The 20,008-nt window shown below is 42.5% G+C and overlaps 1 protein-coding gene across 1 annotated transcript in view; it reads left to right on the forward strand.

Moving 5' to 3' along the window:
* The window catches only part of runx2b (RUNX family transcription factor 2b), a 38,650-nt gene that overhangs the window by 14,757 nt on the left and 3,885 nt on the right, over positions 1–20,008 (forward strand). The window contains exons 2-6 of the mRNA XM_079371877.1: positions 2,046–2,305; positions 3,705–3,861; positions 5,750–5,854; positions 15,236–15,403; positions 17,972–18,133. Coding sequence (XP_079228003.1) covers positions 2,046–2,305; positions 3,705–3,861; positions 5,750–5,854; positions 15,236–15,403; positions 17,972–18,133 — 852 coding nt within the window. The remainder of the gene's footprint in view (positions 1–2,045; positions 2,306–3,704; positions 3,862–5,749; positions 5,855–15,235; positions 15,404–17,971; positions 18,134–20,008) is intronic.

Below are 20,008 nucleotides of genomic sequence, written 5' to 3' on the forward strand. Positions count from 1 at the left end.
AAACATTAAAATTATTTAGAAATTTCTATACGGATATGGTTTAGCTAACAGTACAGGTTGTTATTGGGGATTTAAAAGTAACTAAGGCTGTTGAAAATAAGAGTTCATCTGAGTGTGTGCTTTTGTGTGTGGGTGTTTTCCTTGTTTTGAAAAAATGTGTGATTTGAAAGATAGAATTTATTCTTATTTTTTGTATGGTGGAAGATGTATTTGGATCCTATTATTTTATTATTACACTAAACAAGAAAATATTAACACAAAGTCCACGTTTAACACACAATATATACTTAAGGTAATATTTTTTTTTCAACAACAAAATACTATTTTAGAGGATGGTTATTGCATTAAGGATACATTGTTGTGTAAAGTATATTTTTTAGTTTAGTTTGGTGGAGGATGAACCATATTGTGTTACCCTTAAACTGTTGGGCTGTTTTAACAAAAAAAAAAGTACATATCAAACAGATGTACAGGTGAAAAAAAAAAAGATATAAGTCCTATCTGTTCCCAAATGCAGATCTTGTGTAAATGTTTTTATTTAAGTTCTTCAGCATATGGCTGAAAGTGAGTAAGCATCGTCTGTTATATTTAATATACAGTACATATAATGTACTGAGGCTTATGACATTAGAATCCATGTATCTGGCTTTTTTAAAACAGCACACAGGTAGCAGTCCCTTGTGTGGGGGAACATAAATTAGAGCCGGTGTAAAGTAGAATACCTGTACACCTGCACAACAGCTCTCCCCTGCGACCGAGTGAAACTCTACTCCTCCTACCTGACTCACCGCTCTCCGGTGACTCACTCCTTTACCCTATGTAGTGTAACTCACTTCTCGGCTCTGTGAACGCTCCTACGACCCGCACATTGTCAGGTCATAGTGGTAACACAACGCGGACTGACGGACTGATGGTGTTACTGACTGGTCATGACCGTCTCCACCAGAGTAGAAACGCGCGGAGGGTCCAGGGGAGCAGTAACATGTGGGTATGTAAAGCGGGGCTGCTTGAACCTCTGAATACCGACACAGAAAAAAAAAGCGTTAAACATAGTTCCAAGTGTGTTTCATAAAGGTATAGAGCTGACACTGAGACCTGTCCGCTCGTATAGGCGTGATAGATTGTGGCGGAGGGAATGGATCCGACTCTAGACACCACGTGTTGGAGTCACATCAGCACAATAATTGCTGGGCGCTCGAGCTATATAAACCACAAAAAGCTTGCGCACGGGAAACCCCGACCTCCAAACACTAACCACATTTACGGCTACAAAAACTGGATTCTTTTTTTTCCGCCTCCTTCATCTCACCGGCGATGATTTTTCACCCCCGACTTCATCAACCTTTTTAACCCTGAATACAAAACCTGCGGCGTTGCCGAGAGACTTTTCGTACAGCGTTTACAATTTGCAAGCGTTTCTTGGCTATAATAGATCTATTAAGTATTGTTAAAGCGTATTCCTTTGACTTTGAAAACTGTGCGTGTGTGTACATTGCCTGCGGGCTTTAAGAAAGCCTTTCAGTTTGGCACAAAGACTTCAATGACGCACCTGGAGCAGCGCTTTGACTCCTCTCTAAAGGAAGACAGACAAAAACGTTTTGAGCATCTGGGCAGGCTGTTCCATTTGAGACCGGCTTTATTTGTAATAGTATAGCCTATTACTCGCTCGGACATTTATTTCATGTTATTTTTATCCGCACGAGAGCAACTACGGCTGCGTTATGGCGCATGGACGCTTCTCCAGAGAAGTTTAAAAAAAGAACTTGTCATTTAAAACATCATCAAGTCTTTTGAGTGGTGCTTTTCTTGTCGGGGAGGTATGTTTTATTTCACTTGAAGGCGCCCAGTGAAGTTTGTGGAGAGGGTTTTGAAACCCCGTGTGCGCTCGCGAGGTCCCATTTTCCGTTGGCAGCAGCGCTGAGGTTCAGCGAGCAGCACCGCACACTGTGCGAGTTTTGTGAGAGAGAAAGACAGAAAAGAGAGGAGCAGTCGAGACTTTGGAACTTTTTTGATAATCCGCGCTGTTGTGATGCGCATTCCCGTAGATACCAGCGCCAGTCGGAGGTTCAGTCCGCCGTCCAATAGCCTCCAGCCTGTCCCAGGGAAGATGAACGATGTGAGCTCTCCAGCCGGGCAGCCGGACGCGGCGGCGGTGTCCAGACTGCGTCCTCACGAAAACCGCAGCATGGCCGAGATCATCGCCGACCACCCGGCCGAGCTGGTCCGGACCGACAGCCCCAACTTTCTTTGCTCGGTCCTGCCCTCCCACTGGCGGTGCAACAAGACGCTGCCTGTCGCCTTCAAGGTGAGTCCCGTCTGTCATGTGCTGCTGAATCAAGAGACCGCAGTGTGAACCAAAACACAAACAAACGCCACATTTAGCCAAAAAAAACATTTTTGAATGAGTGCATTGCGTTTTTTTTTCCTTCTTTAAACTGAACTTTACACACATTTAAAAAGTTAGACCGTTGAATGCCGTGAGTTGAAGAGTTGTTCGCGTGTGTTTCCCCTCAAGTTCTTTCATCTTCTCTTAGATTTAGCGCTAAAAAAAAATAAGTTATGATTACATTTTATTTAAATCTTTGTTGATCGTCAGATAAACAGGTCTAATAGAATTAGCTTTGAGTTACGAAGTCCCATTAAACTAAAAGTTAAATATAAATAGGCCTATGTATTTACAAATGAAGCTTTACCTTAGTGCCTCGAAATTTAACAGATGTTCAAGAAAAAGGAAATACTTCACGTCTGAAGATGTTTTTTAACAAACAAAAGCTGCATGTTACTGTTAGATAAATATTTAGCATTGTTAATTCGACAAAAACGTATACTCTTTTAAGAAGACCCCCCAGCAGTGAATAATTTCTCCATAAAATATTTTTTCCACAGTAATTATTTACAGGTTTTTGTAACCAGCAATTGTTTACAGGAAATGAGAATTTATTTAAAAACATGGCTCACATGCTAAACACATGTTTAAAGATTGTGTGGCCTCTTTTTTTTTTTTTTTAATAATGATACCAAATTATTAAAGTCAGTCTTCCAACTCAGATTTGACTGAAAACAAAGGACAGGAAAAGAATCTGTAAACATACAACAGCAATGTTTCTTTATTTATACATTTAGGCCTCTAAACTTTCCTGAAGCCCTGACACTGTTGTTCTCCAGTGATAACTCGCAAGAAAGGCCCTAATAATAACATGATAGATTTTATTTAAAGGATGGATCAAAGGAACACCAAAGTGGAAATTTGCGACTGAAGCTCTGGCCAAATCAAACCTGACACATTTTAAAATATATGTGTTATTTAACTGTTCTTATTACAACAGCTCTGTAATTATTGCTGCTCTGTAGGCCTACTCGTTCTCTTTAATCTGTAGCCAAGGATCTAAATGATATCACAAGGACTCGCTTCCTCATGTGTTTTTTTAAGACGAAGTGAAGCTGAATTAAAACTCATTTGTCTACAGGATTTTGAGGATGGTATGACGTTAGACAAGCATGTCCTATAAACCATGTTAATTATTGTACTTGAGGAACTACAATTAATCCAAGGTTTGATTTTGCTTTTGGCTTCTGGATTAAAATCCTTAAAAAAAAATCCTTTTCTTATTTTTCTTCTATAATAACCTTTTCTCTTTTAAACTTATGAACATATGAAGAGGAAATGTTGCAGGAGTTACATGTTCTGATTCTTTGAGTCACAGGTGGTTGCCCTAGGAGACATACCTGATGGGACCGTCGTCACGGTAATGGCGGGCAATGATGAGAACTACTCGGCTGAGCTCAGGAATGCCTCAGGTGTGATGAAGAACCAGGTAGCGCGTTTCAACGACCTCCGCTTCGTGGGCCGCAGTGGCCGAGGTGAGGCCTGAAACCCTCTGGGCTCCCACTCACTGCACATGAACACGACTCAGCAGGAGCTATTAGGTTCAGTGGTGTGGATTAGTGGTCACGTTCCCCTCATGGCAACCACATAATGATCTCCAACTCTGAGCTCAAACCCCACTGTTGGTCTCCTGGTGACTGAGATTTGAATTGAGTTGCAAAGCGCCTTAAAAATGAGGGTCCTTGAATCATTTTTTTGAAACCCAGGTTGGACAGGAATGCTTTGTTAAAGCCCCTTTTTCGTACTCTCGGATTCTAAACGCAAAGTGTTAGATAAAGAGAGGCTGTGAGAAATGTTGTTATATAATAAACAAGTTGTTTTTTCTTTTCGTTTTATAACGTTCACCTGACATGACCCTGCTCAGTTCAGGCTTATTTACATGATGGGTGGTGCTGCAGCCTCGCCGCTGATCACTCTGCACACATCCTCAGGCAGCGAGGCAGAGGAGCTCTTCTATTGGGTCAAATGGCATTCCCAGAATATTTGGCATCGCCAGGACGACTCTGCATCATTAACTGCCTTGTCACTGAGGCGTCTTATTTACGATTTTAGATTTGGCACTGAGGATGTGCTCTCTCCCTCTCCGAAGTTACTGGAAAGATTTTCTTTGACACTTTCATTTACAAGTCGGACAGACAGCGGTCGCCTGCGATAAATTGATGATGATAAGCGCTGTCAGCACCTTCATCAGCGAGTTTTCCTTAGTTTTCCCCTGTTAAAAACAGAGGAAATTGTAAGAAGGGATGACGAGTGACAGGTACATAGAGGGCAGTGCGGGGTACAGTGGCTGGACCTGTCGTCACAGAAACCTTGCGTGCGTCCCTCTGCGGTGACACAGAATCTAGTCACAGGAAGTAAGTAAGTGACACAGGAGCCTTGGGAGATCAGACTCCGAGGTGTCTGTAATGAACACCAGGCAATGACAGAGACAAGTACAAGCAGAGCAAACTGATAGGATGTTAGATATCTGACAGTCATGCACAGAGAAGCAGGCGAAGCCAATAGATGGAGATGGAGTGATGGAGGCTGAAATGGTGTTAGCATGCGATGAAAGCGAGCATGGAAGGGAAAGGTGATTCAGAGAGACATCTGACACCTGTGATAACATCATTAGAGTTAATATTAAAGTAGTTTAAAGGATTTCCATGACATTGCCCAAATTAGAAACAATGAAGGCGACGCAGTAGGTGTTATCACAGATCACCAGCTCTGGCTGTGGTTTACCCGCATGCACCTCAAATCAGATATGTGGAACACCTGTTCAGCCTGTGATCTGCTATCTTTCTTGTCATTTTATCGCTTCCTTTAAAAGGCATGTTTACAGTGATCTGTAAAGGGGAGGACATGCATGGGTAGACGAGCTGCGACTCAATGGACAGCTGCTTTGCAACCTGCCCCCCACCTTCCTGTTTTTTTTTGTGTCGCCTTGGTTACACGACACATCTGCATACCTCAGCCGTTAGTGCTGCTGCTGACTTGGCTGTTGCTCTCTGATTCATAGTGTTCCTCGTGCATGGACATAGGAGCACACAGACACACAAACCCCAAGGCAGCAACTGCTGGGGATTATCGTGAAAGGAAGTGACTATTAAAATGCCTCTCGCCCACTCACACTGCGTTAGACTTGGGAGAAAGTCTGGATAACAAGACACTGGCTCCTCCAGTCAATCTCCCATTAAGGCTCTGCCAATGAACCCAAATAGACCCACTGAAAGAGGCAATCATGTCTGTCGTTAATCCTAGTTTGCATTGGTCATTATGTGATCACAACCACACTTGTGACTTGGGGATGGTTTAGCGATGAATGCATATCATTGTGTTTCAGGATAGTGTGTCATTTGATGTTGTTTGATGTCACCACAGGCAAGAGCTTCACGCTGACAATCACAGTATTCACCAACCCACCACAAGTGGCCACTTATCACCGAGCCATAAAGGTCACCGTGGACGGGCCGCGTGAACCAAGGAGTGAGTACAAAGACATGCACACACAGTACAGTAAAAGGAATATTATCACACATGCAAAAAATGCACCTATCGAAAGTAGTGTACTTTTATTAACATTACACAAGGATTGTTTTTTTTTTGTGCGATTTATTTCAGGACTTATTAAAAAAATTATCAAAATTGAAGTAGCAAAGGCCAAAATGTGTGGAAGCTCCCTTTAGATTTAAAATCATGTTCTCCTACGTTTCCCATAATGCAACACAATGGAATCTTTCATGAAAAACACCTACTTGGAAAAGGCAAAATTTCTCTTACCGTTTTCTTTTTTAAAGTTTGAAATACAGGCTTTACTTTGAAGTACTTTGAAGCCCAAGCTCAGATATGCTTATCCATTTGGATTCTCAAAATTCGTTATTCTGGGTTAACCAGCAGAGCAGTACTCCTGGTGATGAGTTAATTAAACTTAAAATTTGGTTGAGCGTCCCTTTAAAAAATTGTGGGTGTGGCTTGAGATGCAACAAGTGGCAGCAGAAACCTAGCTGTAATAATGCGTGCTAGTAAAACAAATTAATTAAGATGGAACAGGTTTACTGGAGGAAAAAATAGGGATTGTTTGATTTGCAATCAACAGGTTTTGAAAAAGTCGACCTCTCAAAGAATTTCACCCGCCCCTGTGACAGTTTGTAAGAAAGAAAGGAAATAAAAAGTGAGGCAGAATATTCCTGAGAGGGTACACTGGGTAGCAGAATGCTAGCATCAGCTCCTTTTAATGGCCCATATAAAAACAACTGAGGAGGAAAAAAAAACTTTACTATAGCCCTCTGTGCCAACTGGTCTGGCATGCAGCTGTTTCCCCAACCCTCCTCCCTATTCATAAAAAAAAAAAACTCATCTCATGGCGTCTCAATGAACAATATCACATCACAAACAACCCTCTCGCCGCCTGCGCCGCCACATATGGCACCAGGACGCTCAGAGACACAGAGGAGCCGGGAGACAGTAGGATTAGCACAACCATTAGTCTCCGTTGTAGGAAACCTGCCAGTGTGCCAAAAAAAGGATCCAGTAGACATCCAGTGTTCATCAACACACAACGAAACAAAAGCACATGCAAGTCGTCATACGCACATGTACTCACACCCACACCCACTTTTCCCCCCTTCGTCTTTCCTCCCATTTGAGCCTTTTTGTTTGATCAAAAGCATTTCCTGTGCATCTGCTGTCCCCCATCAGATGACTTTCAAACAAGTACTGTTATTCGGTGGCGTGCAGATGGGAATCAAAGCAGAATTTGTTTAGAAAAGTGTCCGGAAAAGCCTTCCTGGAAGTATGTGAAGGGAGATTGAGTAAATAAACTAGAGAAAGTCGGCCCTACCTGACATCAGGTGAGGGTTTTTGGCACTTTTACGTGTTATTCTTTCATTTGTCTCGAACCAATTTGTGGTCTGAAACACATCTTTTAAAGTTAAGGCCTGCACGTTTTAACTTCTGTCTCAGGACAGTAATTTAAGCAATAAAGAGTATGTCATCATACGTAACCCCTGAACTTCTTTACTTTGCTGCTAAGTGGTCAGAATTGCAGTGCTGGTGTAATTTACTCAGAAACTACAGCCAGAACACGTCTCCCTCTCAGGGGTCATTAAGCTGAGGTCGGAGGGTGGCAAAACACACATGTGCCCTCTCAACCGCGCCTCCCCCTCCTCCAGGTTTTTAGCACGGAGGGACTCGGAGCTGAGAGCCTTGGCTGTCTCCAAAACTGTGATTCTATCTGTGAACACTTCATTGACACATGGGGGGGCCATTACAGCTCTATTTTGTGTTAAACGAGTGGGTAATTAGGAGGCCGGTGGTACTCCGGGGCCCTGCTGGGAGGGGTCCACACAGAGAAACATGGAGAGTGAACAGTGGGTAGTCTTGAGCCTGACATACACTGGCACTCTGTGGCCTCTATCTTTGAAAGCAGAGTGCTAAAAAAAAGAGATGACAATAACACTTGATATCAACACAAGCTCGCAACTGAGAAAATAAAATTAGCAACAATTCTTTACATGAGTTTTAGAATTTTTTGTGATGTTCATGGAAGCTTTTGCTCCCTGTTAATGACTTCCCTGACTGTGGTGTATCACTCAGGAAGGACATTTTATGTTGGGCCGTTTGATGAGCCTTATGGTAGCCATATGAGGTTTCCTGCGGGATTTGATTTCTCCAGCAGTTCCTCTTCTTATATCAGTCGTGGTAAAAGGTTGGACCACCCATGAATGAGTCAGGCTCATATCTCTAAACGGTGCTGCTAAGCTCCAGCTAATTAATTGTGTGGTAGGAGTGACGAATATCGGTAGGTCCTACTTTAAAGATCTGCGGTATGATTTTCCTCAGGGGCTTACAGTGTATATGTGTGGGTATGGTAAGTGGTTAGTCAGGTCCCTCTGGCCACTGTGTTATTAGCGGGAGGCTAACTTGGTTTCTGTGGCTCACATTATGCTTAATGGTTTGACAGCTCTTGGTTGCCCTGTGGTTTGCCACTGCACCAACATCTCAGCAACTTTGTGCACACATGTCTTTGTGTTCATGCATACCGGCATGTGCATGTCTGTTTGCTAATGCATGATTCTAAATTTCCTCTAGCTCCTGCAACTCCATAGGCACCCACATGGCATGATTAGCAGAGAGAACGTGTGTTGCTGGTGCTATTACTCTAGTGTAGAAGCAGTGCTGATTTGGAGCGGAGCTAATAGGCCTCATTAAATGTCATTTCAAGCTAATAGACAGGGAGTGGCTGTTTAAACCAATATGCTTTTATAGGTGGTTCTGTCTCCTTTCAGCTGCTCCTGACGGTGGCTGCACCGGCTGAGACAAACTTCCTGAGTGATAATAGCTGAGTTGTAATAACCCAGTATACAAGGCTTTCTGTCCAAACCCACAGTTCTCATTATACTTAATTGATGACAGACAAACATAGGAGGTGACAAAAACCATTGTGGCGTCACACAAACCGTGTGTTGCTGTGGCATATTACAGTGGTTATTTTGCATCCCAAAGTGTTAGTGATGGTTGTGTGTTGTGAGCCTGTGGTGAAGGTTAGCGGTCAGGCTCTGCTCTCTGGTGTTTAAATTCACTGGGTCTGGGGTATCTGGGCTTGGGGACAGGGTCGTGTTTTGGTTCAATTTTGGTCAGGGTGTTAACACGTCTGAGGAAGAGGCCCTGGTTACTTTCAGGCCTGGAGACAATATTAGTGGTTCAGCAGACCAGTCTGCCAAGCCAAACTCTTCTGTGACACACACATGCTCATACTTACATATATAGATGTGCTTCTGTAGACGTTCACCATAATAAGATACCTGAGGATATGATATAACATAATATAAGCAATACAATGCACTCTTTAGCTACAGTGGGATTATAGCTGTAATAATGACCATAAAATTGGCCTAGAAGTATCAATCAAGTCAAGCCACAAAGTTCTTCACAAAGCAAACATAAGACAAGTCATTTAATATTACAGTAGGCTAGAATTCCTCAACTCATCAGAAATAGGAAGCCTTAGTTACCCCGAACAAGAAATTCAACGACTGTAGGGTCCTCACCTGACCTCAGCCTGTGGTCAGTTTGCAGTAGCCGAGGAGTTGACAGGTTAATTTTGGACAGGAATTAATTTACTCGTGAATTCAAAATGCACATTTTTAAATAAACTCAGAGTTTACTGGAAGAGGAGGCCTCAATGGGGATTAATCCTTAATACTACATTTGTATTTCATTTCTGTAATATTAAGTGTGCAAACCAAAAACTATGTTGACCTAAAACAGAACTTTGTGGCACACCACAATCTATGTAGGCAGAAGAGAATGATGAAAATACAACAATTAGCACTTACACACACTTTCACTCACATGCCTTTAGATATGCGCACACACACACACACACACACACACACACACACACACACACACACACACACACACACACACACACACACACACACACTAAACAACCTAATTGAAGTGGTTTCTAAGCTAAGCTATGTCCTCTTAACTCTTACAAATAGACTGCTCTGTTTCATTGTTGTCCTGGAAACACGATGAGTAAGTGAGATGCCTTCATTAATGCGTCTGTTATGAAGACAGCAAAATGCCTTCAAACAGTGTCATCAAGCTAACATGCCATTACATGCACATGAATTGTACTATCAGCGAGGCTTTGTTTATTGCCAACATTTATTGTCAGTGATGATAAATTCACCTACAGTGAGACAAGTTTCAGATTACATAATTTACATATTAAGCAATACTACAGTTCTGTTGGGCAGTGGGCCCATCAGTTTTTTGGGGGTTTTTTGCACCATAATATTAAGATCATGACAGCCAGTTTTAATTTCTTTGAATTATGTAAGGGATAATGTTTCCGGATTATCAGTCCTTTGAGCCTCTTCACCAAGCAACATTTCCTAAATAACAATTATCATAGCACAGGTTCCAGGTAATTAAAAAGGATTTTAGAAGGCTTAAAACTCTTGTATTTTTCACAGACAGATACACACCCACACCTTTTTGTGGTTGCCTTATTCATAGCAGCTTTTAACAATGGAAGCCGGACAAATTAAACTCACCCAAACATAAGGAGGGAGGGAGAGAGAGAGGGAGAGAGGGAGAGAGAGAGACAGAGAGAAAAAAAAGACTGTCGGCTTTTCCAGAGGCGTTCAGTCAGTTGCATGTCTCATGAACTTCCTTGAAGAGGTCCCAAGTTCTTTACGACGCATAACACAAAATCATTCAGTGGGAGGGAGGAAAAGAGAGGAAGAAAGCAGAAAGTAAATTATTTGAGACTAGGATTAAGAAAAACGGGCCGACTTCGTTGGCCTTGTGTTGCAGCAAAAAAACATATCAGAGAGATTTTTTTTTTTAACTTCGTTCTGATCAAAACACTTCAATGTGAGCGTTGAGGAGTCTGTCTGAATACCCAACACAAGCCAAACTGTGTGTTTGTGCTCTTTGAACCTTGTACAATATTGTACAAGTGTGTATATAGTGTGTTTTTGTGTTCAATAACTGTTTTGCCTTTGGGTATTATTGTGTATGCCTGTGTGTATATGTAAGTATGTGTGAGTGTGTGCCCTTCCCTTGCCTGGCTTGCTTCCTCCAGGCTGGAACGCATGGACCACACAGACGGCTGGCAGCCCTCCACGACAGCCTGGCTCCCCCTTTTTCTCTCTGTCTCCTTCTCTCATTCACTTCACCGCCTCATCTCCCACACCTCCTCCTCCTTTTCTCTATTTTTTCTTTCCCTTTTTCTCCAATTCTGTTTTTATTGTCTCCCCTCTTCTCTTCTCTTCTCTTCTCTTTCTTTCTTTCTTTCTTTCTTTCTTTCTTTCTTTCTTTCTTTCTTTCTTTCTTTCTTTCTTTCTTTCTTTCTTTCTTTCTTTCTTTCTTTCTTTCCTCCCTACCTCCCTCTCCGTTTATACCAGACCCCCATAGTAGACGGACGTCTGGCTGTCATCCACCCAGCGCTTTTCTCTTTCGAGCAACGCTCTGCCAGTTTCAGATTGCCACCTGAAATAATTCATTGTTTCTGACTGCTGACAAAAACAACATGGCCACTGTGAGGGCTCCAAATAAAAAAGTGAAATATGGACCCAGTGCATTCATTCATCGACTTTACTGGCCGTTTCACTCAGAGATGACTGACACACTCATACACACGCTCACAAACATAGACTGGCTGATTCAACCCCAGGCTCCACAAGCATGAGGGGTTTTTCTGAATCAGCCCAAAAGATACATTCATCCAATCTCACCCAGTGATCATAAACCAGACTGAAGGGCTGCGAGGTCATGACGTGAAACCAAATTTATAAATTATCCCATTTATTCAGAATTTTCTGCTGCTGCACATTTTCCTCACATGTTACTGAGTCAGCCAGCAGGCCGGGGCATTTCCAACAGATGAGTGTTCAGTGATAGCTGAAACTTGATGTGTTTGTGAGGGGATTCTTTGAAGGATTAAAACATGTTTTCAAGACATACGAATTGGTTCCACTCTTGAGTATGTACAGTTTTTTGGACGCTATAGCCAGTAGATGTTAGCTTAGATTAACATGAAGACTCACACCAGGAAAAGGTTAGCCTGTCTTTGCTACATGTAGCAAAAACTATAAGCCTCTTAGACTAACTTACAGAGCTGGTTTAAGTGTCTTCTTGTTTTTTCGTCTTTGTACCATGCTAAGCTAGCTGAAGCTGCAAATTTAGCAAACATCACTCTTCTTATGTAAATGATTTGCAAATTTTCCTTTCAACTTATTGCTTTCTTTTAATAAATTTAATGCCTTTTTTTCAATTATCAGTTCCCTTATCATGAAAAAAAAAAAAAAAACCTCGTATAAACCTACATTACCAAAGAAACATTTGCGTTTCAGGAGTATTTTCAATCAGGACATATGAGGAAACAGCCAACGATACGTCAAAGATCTCTGTGCTCAGGCTCAGATCAAATCTAATGCTGACATTAATTACAGAGGACTTAAATTCCATTTGCCTACTTGCACTTACTAACTGTTATCAGATCAGCAAGGGCAAGTTGAATCCAGACTTATGTCTCTTGGACGGCTGTAATAATACTATTCTAGGATCAGTGTGCAACTGTGCGATTAGAGATACTATCTATAGAGGCGTTATCTAATCATTATTAATCTTTGTTCATGTGCATGTTTTACCCTCTGCTCATGTTCAACTAGAAGAGTGTGTGCATGATGCAAGACAGCAAATGTACATGATTGCATGTGCAGACGTGGGTTTGCATACGTCCATTCCTACATGCGTGTGTTTCTATGTGTGTGTGCAAGTTGCTCACATCTGGTCTGAATCTGTCCATGTTTCCGGCCGCTGGCTGGGCAGGGAAGTGGCAGGCGCTATCGAAAATCTCCGCTGTTTTCACAGGGATGATGGGAATCTCAGGGACTTTCCCTACGGCAGTGAAATCATCCGCCTTTCCCGCTCCTTTAAATACCCCCGGCTCATTCCTCCGCCCAGTTAGGGTTCCGATAAAACAGCTGAGACGTCTTGTGTTTGGCAACAGTTGTCCTCTAAAAGGTGTAATTAACTCATGAAAAACTGTATTTACTGTCAAAGCCGGCTAAACTAATGGACTTGAGGTCTCACTGTTTTGAGTGTAAATTGGACCTTAATGTGGTGGTTGAAATGCCGCTTCTCTGTCCAAGAAAAAAATACATTGGTTTCCTGCAAACTGAGTTTCATACATAGGTGTTTGACAATATTGAATCCTGGTTAGAAGTGAATCTCTGATAGAGAACAAATTTAAGAAAAGGGTTATGGTGAATTGCAGATCAGAAATTATATCTTCTCAAAAATACATTTAAATACACAGTATATACATGTATGTTTCTATTTTTGGTATCTTCCTAAACACTCTTTATTCTAAACCCCCTCTAACTATTTTACCATTCGCTGTACTCGTCACTTTTAATGTAGCACGAGACTGGTTAAGACCCATCCAGAGCTCTTAATTTACTAGTCATCAGGGTCTCTTCCTCTCCATGCACCTCCTCCCCCCTCGACTCTGTCCCACTCTGTCTCCCCTCATCTCCCTTGGTCTCCCATTGCTATTTATTCCCATCACTAGGAGACGGGCTGTGCACAAAGCCCGCACTGTGTCCCGAGGCTTTTTTAGAATAGAAATTCGGTCTGTTGAAAATGGAAACGCTATGATTGACTGGGCACAGCGTGCTCAGAGAGATGAGGAATGCCAGCAAGAGGCACAAATTATCCACAGGAACGATGGAGCAATATTATTAATGAAAAACGGCCATGAATTATGTTATAAAATAAGAAACTTCAATAAGCTGAGGGTTTTAAGTAGCGGATATTTAGTGGCCTTCCAGGCTACTATGTAGGGAAGCAGTGATGAGGCTGTCTGTTTATTTTGAACTCTGTGATGCCAGTCTGGTAACGTCACTGTAATAAAAAATCAGGATCCATTTGTCTGTTACTGGCTGCATTTTAATTCTCAAAAGATTGCATAGCTGAACTCCAAACAGTTGCTCCTCGATAAATAAGTTTGCTGTGAAATGTCAGATGGTTTAATGAAGCATTTCAAAGGCAGAAATATTTTTCATGCAACTAAAGAATATGAGGTAGTTTACAAAAGAGATCATTGGTCATAAGTTTGCACATATATGATGCTGAAAGAGCCATAAAATCTGCAGAGAAAGAGAAATATAAGACATTATTGGCGCTCATCATCCTGTAGAGGCACTGGAACACACGTTTAACTGTTGGACTACAACGACCCCCTGTGAGGGAGTTTTCTTTGGTGTTATTCATTATAATTCAGTGATACAAATTGTGATTATCTGTATGTCTCCTCTTCGTTTCCCTAAATAACCATCGAGTGCTGTAGGTGCCAGGCCTTTGTTCCCAGCATAGGCTACAGGCAGGTTGGGCAGGATTCTGAAGCAGCTCTCTGTCTCTGTCTGAGCCATCTGGAGTGCTGCCAAGCACAGCAGGAGCTTCTACTCTCCTCTGTTTGATATTTACTTTACCGCCTTTACAGGGGAACCAGTGCAAGACCAGACAGACGCACTGATACAGAGTCAGTGGTAAAAAAAGGACTGTGTGTGCACAGGCCTTTCTTTCTAGCTCACTGTTGCTAAACTACAGCACACTATACCTGGGTTGGTTTCACAGTGGTGCCCACAGATCAGAAAAGTCTGCTTAGAAAATCAATAGCTGCCTCACGCAGTCTTGTTTATCTATATACACTGTTGAAAAGTAAAGAGAGCAGCAAGCCTGGAAGAGCCATGAGAACTGTATCAGGGATTAAAGGTGGGTAAAATTATAAGCATAGGAATGCAGGAAAAGAGCAGGCATAACATCTTTGGCATAGGTTTAGCCTCCTGTGGGGATAATGGAGTAATGGCGTGAGAGCATGTGTTTACCTGAGGAAGAAGCCTCAGGTTAAAACTGAACATACATGCTGACTTCTCCCTCTCAGAATCACCCCGTCTGAACTCTATCTGTCTCTCTCATGCAAGATGATTCGATATAATTGGCGCTTCTAATTAGCAGGATGTTGCATCCCATTCCCAAGAGTCTCCGTACCTCCTCTTTGTTTTGGAGCGCACACTGTGTTTACCAAGAAAGGCATGGCATTCAAAGACTCTGAGTCATTAAATGTCCATTACAAAAAAGAACTGACAAACTGTGTGCCAAGAGAACAGCAAACATGCAGAAGGGCACCGTTTGTTTCATTTCATGTTTGACAAGGATACAATTTGCATGCAAATTCCTGGCGCATGTCTAATTATCAAATAAAATAATGTACATTCAGCCTGAAAAACATCAATGATTGGTGAAGCTCCATACCAATAACACACTGTTTTTGTGTGTCCGCAGGACATCGTCAGAAACTCGAAGACCCTCCAAAGGCTGGTCTCTTCTCAGACCGTCTTAGTGAGCTAGAGAGGATGAGGGTTAGGGTGACGGTTCCCACTCAAGGACCTCGACCAACTCTTAACACAGGAGCCAACTCCTTCAACCCGCAGGGGCAGACGCAGATAACAGGTGAGCATCCCCAGCTCTGACATTAGACCCCAGAAAAGGCTGTGTTTAAGTACCTTTACAGCAGACATCATATGCCATTGAGTATCATAGAAGGTGTGGGGGGGGGGAACTCAACCTCAAGCTCCACTGTGAAGAGAAAGTTTTATCCTCTGGGGTCAGAGGTCAACATTAATGTTAAATATTACAAAAACTACATCTTTTTACAGCTTAACTCTTGCAGGATGTAAGTTGACGAATTTGACCAGTCCTACCTGGGACAATGAAGCTTTTTACATCCAGCATAAAGACAATTGTCGGTTTAGTTTTAAGGTTATGGTGTTTTGACCACACAAACACACACACACACACACACACACACACACACATATATATATGAATGAAGGATGGGCAATCGAACCTTAATCCACGTTCAGTGTTTCGATACAAAGATAAGTCTGTTTATAAGGTCAAATATATAGAAGTCAGCATTTTGCTGTTTTTACATTTTTTTTACTCCCCAAATCATTATACAGCATTGTAAAGGAATGCTTTTAAGAGGAGGGGAAATATAGAATATGTACCGCAGCCTTAGCAGCCTAAGTCACACACTAAATAAACTTCATTTACAGCATGTGAGGTGAAATATCAAACCCCAACTGGAGCCATGGGCACATCCTGATGGCACCAAAAATTCCCAGCGCTGTACATCACATTAACACTGAGATCATCTGTCTCTCTCTACTCTGTCACTCCATCAATCTACATCCTCGAGGGTAACACCATCTGTCACGGTGTGAGAGGGCTGCTACCTGATCGCCCACACCTCAGGAGGCTTGTAGCAGGTCGTCATTTAGTTTTCGGTTACTCCCTGGCATGGCTTTGTAGTGTTGAACCTGTGGATCATTTGAGGGACGATTAAACAGTGTGTCAAGTGCAGCTTTGATCAAAACAGCGACGCCTGCAGAGACCTGTCAGAAAAACCTGATCACTCAATCAATCTGTGTATTGCACAACGATAAGATTAGACCAAAGTCTGTGCTGATGTTGTAGTACAGTCAAATTATCAATGAGCTGGCTGCTTTAGTCACTTTTTGCTACACTTATCTAACTGTGTTAAGGTCTGAAAACGATCTCTTACTTTTTGAACTATTTCAACAGAGCAGCCAATGTTACTGTTGGCTCCATATTCAACAGTTTGTCCAGTATTGCATTTCACTCATTACTGCAACCATTTATCAAGTAGTACTTACACTGTTTCAACTGTTTATGTAAATGATGTTATCTGTAGATGTGTTACTGCTTTAATACCTGATATTCAATGAGTTCCTTCAACTATTCTAACTTTATATTTAGTCCACTGTTTCCACTGTTCATCCATCAGAAGTTTAACATGTTTTTAAAATACATACCCATTAATGTTTTTCGGAGATTTCCCAAAGATTTTCACACCTGTATTTTCAGCGATTTAAAGTGTTTACCCACAATGACTATTTTGCTTACTTTTCAAACCTTTAATCCGTTAATCACCTTCGGCGGTTCCTCCACCACTTTAAGATCACTGTTTTGAATGTTTATCTTCGACTTTTTGGCAGTTAAACTGTTTATCTATTTTATTAGCGTCACTAAATCTGTTCACTTTTTCAAACTGTTGTCACTCTTTGCGAACTCATTTAATGAGAATGATAAGTCGACTTTTTAAACCTTTTATCCATGAGTACTTAAAGATCACTTTTAATAATTAAGCGATTTAAATCCATCTATTAGTAACTATACGACTCTATTTACTGTATTCTGTTAATGCTTTGACATAACTTAATTAGCTGTTTATCCACTTGAAATTTAAGCTAACTAAACCATTAATTCATTGTAACTGTTTATTTGTGGCTTTTATTTGGTCAGGACAGATAGACAAAAACATGAAGACAGAGGGGAGGGTAGAGAGAGTGGGGAATGACTTGCACCAGACACCGCCAGGATCAGGAGTCGAACCTGTGACCAGGACAGAGAGGACTGTAATCTCAGTACACGAGGGGATATCCTCCAGAAGTAGAGATAATAAATCTCATTAACTTCGTATTTGTTCACAAATGTCAGCGTTGGAAGCTTGCTTACAAAGACACATTCAGCTGCTTTTCTGCTCTACTCTAGCGTTTCAGCACAGACGCACAATGAAGTGTGTGCTGCAGTTACTTTCTTGGTTGTGTGCTGGTGTGTTTACACCTTGGGTGTGTGCCAGCAAGGCTCTCTGTGCCTCAGCTGCAAGCACAATGTTTTATAAGGCAAACAGGAAGATCTTCTCTCCGAAGGTAAACATTAGATGTGTCATTATGGAGGATGTTGCATAACGCGCCAAACTGATACTTACCTCTAAACACAAGCAAAGGGAAACAGACTAACTAATAATGTCCGCAGTCTTTGTGAATGTTGTTGTGAACTTGTCATCCATTTAAGAAAAAGAAGTAGGCCATGTGAGCCAGCTGATGGGCCTGTTGTAACCATGCTTTCTTTTTCTGTTTCTCTTTTATGTCTCTCTGGGCTGTTTTCTCTTCTTCCTTCTTTTTCTTCCCTCGCTCCATTTCTCCCCATCAGACCCACGTCAGTCCCAGTCCTCTCCTCCCTGGTCGTATGAACAGACGTACCCGTCCTACCTGAGTCCCATGGCGTCCCCCTCAGTCCACTCCACCACCCCCCTCTCCTCCAGCCGAGGCACGGGCCTTCCTGCCATCAGTGACGTGCCTCGACGATTGCCAGGTAGAACGACTTCTCAGCTAATCCAGAATAACGTTTTCTTGTAGGATAGATTGAGGGAAGGGGCGAGACAGACGGATATTTGTACACATGAACTTCAATAAGGTAAAAAAAAAAAAAAAAAAAAGTCTGTTAAAAATGCTTTGTGGTATTATGTACCTGAGACGAATGAAGTGCTGCTCTTAGCTCATTCTCACATGAACTTGAGAAATGAGGCATGTTGTCTGACTGTATCCCAGAGGAGAGGTTTGGATGACAGTGTAGGAAAAACAATTGTTTCTTTTTTTCCTCGCTCCAAGCCTTTGATCCCATAGGACTACGGGTAATAACAGGCCATGGGATAATAACAGGCTCGTGACTGACAAATAAAGAGTTTTTATAGCGATAGGCCACTCTCTCAAGGAATTCTGGGTAATTGCATTAACCAGTCTGTTTGCCATAACAGCAGCATCTGTGTTCCAATTTGTCTCTGTTTCCCCCCCCCTCCCCTTCCCTATGTAAAAGCTTTAAACTCCCAACATGCCGCCAGACAAGTTTCTCCCCAGTACACCTGTTTGACTCACTGCCATGAGTTTGTTTTTTTTCTCTACCTGCTTTTTCCCCCCCTTCGTTTTTCCTATGCTGCACCCTCCTGTGCGTGTGTGTGTGTGTGTGTGTGTGCCCAGAGCAAGGGTGAGTGATTACGCGTCATGGGCCGTGTGACTCTGCATTAGAAAAGGTTTAAAATCCAACCAGCTGCCTTGTCAGCTTTGATTAGTTTGGTCTTTCCCTTCAGCTTTCATCTCCAGAGCGTCAGGCTTTGTTCTCAAAGTTGACACACATACATGTGCGAGCACGTTCACAAGCATAAACACAGGCCGCAACGTGCTCTCCTCCCGCTCTGTATCCACATGCACACCTCGAGCATTTAATGCCTCCTAAGTGATGTGACTAAGGCCTTCAGATCTCTGGAGATCATGTTGACACCTCGCCAGGCTGCGCTGTAACAGTATCCAGCCACAGAACATACCGACAAGTACAAGCAGAAGCTGATATGGATGCTGGAGTGCAAACTCGGCACCATCCCTTCGCCCCCTACTTGCTCACACCTTCACACAAACTGGCCTGTGTGGTGAAATGTTGCAGTTACTTAGAAGCAGTTGCAAAAGTTCATCAGTCAAGTCGAACACCTAATTCGGAAGTGATGCTCTAAAGTTTGCAGGATCCTTCCAAATATTTAGACAAAGTTCCACTCTGGTTTCATTTAAACTAATAAAGCTCGATCTGGCTCATCATCAGAGGGCCCCTTTGAGAGCTAAAATAGGTCCAAATGTTAAAAGCAGGAGTCAGGAGTTTATTGAACAGCGCCGGTCATGTCTGAGATCACACCGCTCCTCCACAGTGGAGACAATCACCTACTATTTCTATTTGAATCAAACGGATCTTGTGGAAAAAGGAAGTTTAAAGGCCTTAATTGGCAGCATATGCTATCTGACACTAGCGACAATCCAGCTTCGCAATTTCTCCCTGCACATAAACACTACGTCTCCCCCCCCCCCCCTTCTTCCCCGCAACCCCCTGTCCTCACACAGCAGACATGGTGACACGGAAGACGCCTGGTGATTTATGATAAGAGCGCCATGGCTGGACTAAACCGCTGAGAGGAGACAGGAGGGGGGGGGGGGGACCTCCTATTCTCCTTAAACTCTGCGCCCAGCGCAAAGCTAGCCGCAGCCAGTTAGTGGTTTTTGGGTATTTTTTAAGGGATGAAGCGAAGAGAGGAACGAAGGGTGAGATGGAGCAGCTCCTTCTCGGCGCTCTCTCTCTCTCACTCGCTCAGGGGCGTGCACAAGGGGACACACACGTACACACACACGCTGGAGCCGATGGGAGGCGAGG

This window comes from Symphodus melops (assembly GCF_947650265.1).
Source record: "Symphodus melops genome assembly, chromosome: 1".
Classification (NCBI taxonomy): domain Eukaryota; kingdom Metazoa; phylum Chordata; class Actinopteri; order Labriformes; family Labridae; genus Symphodus; species Symphodus melops.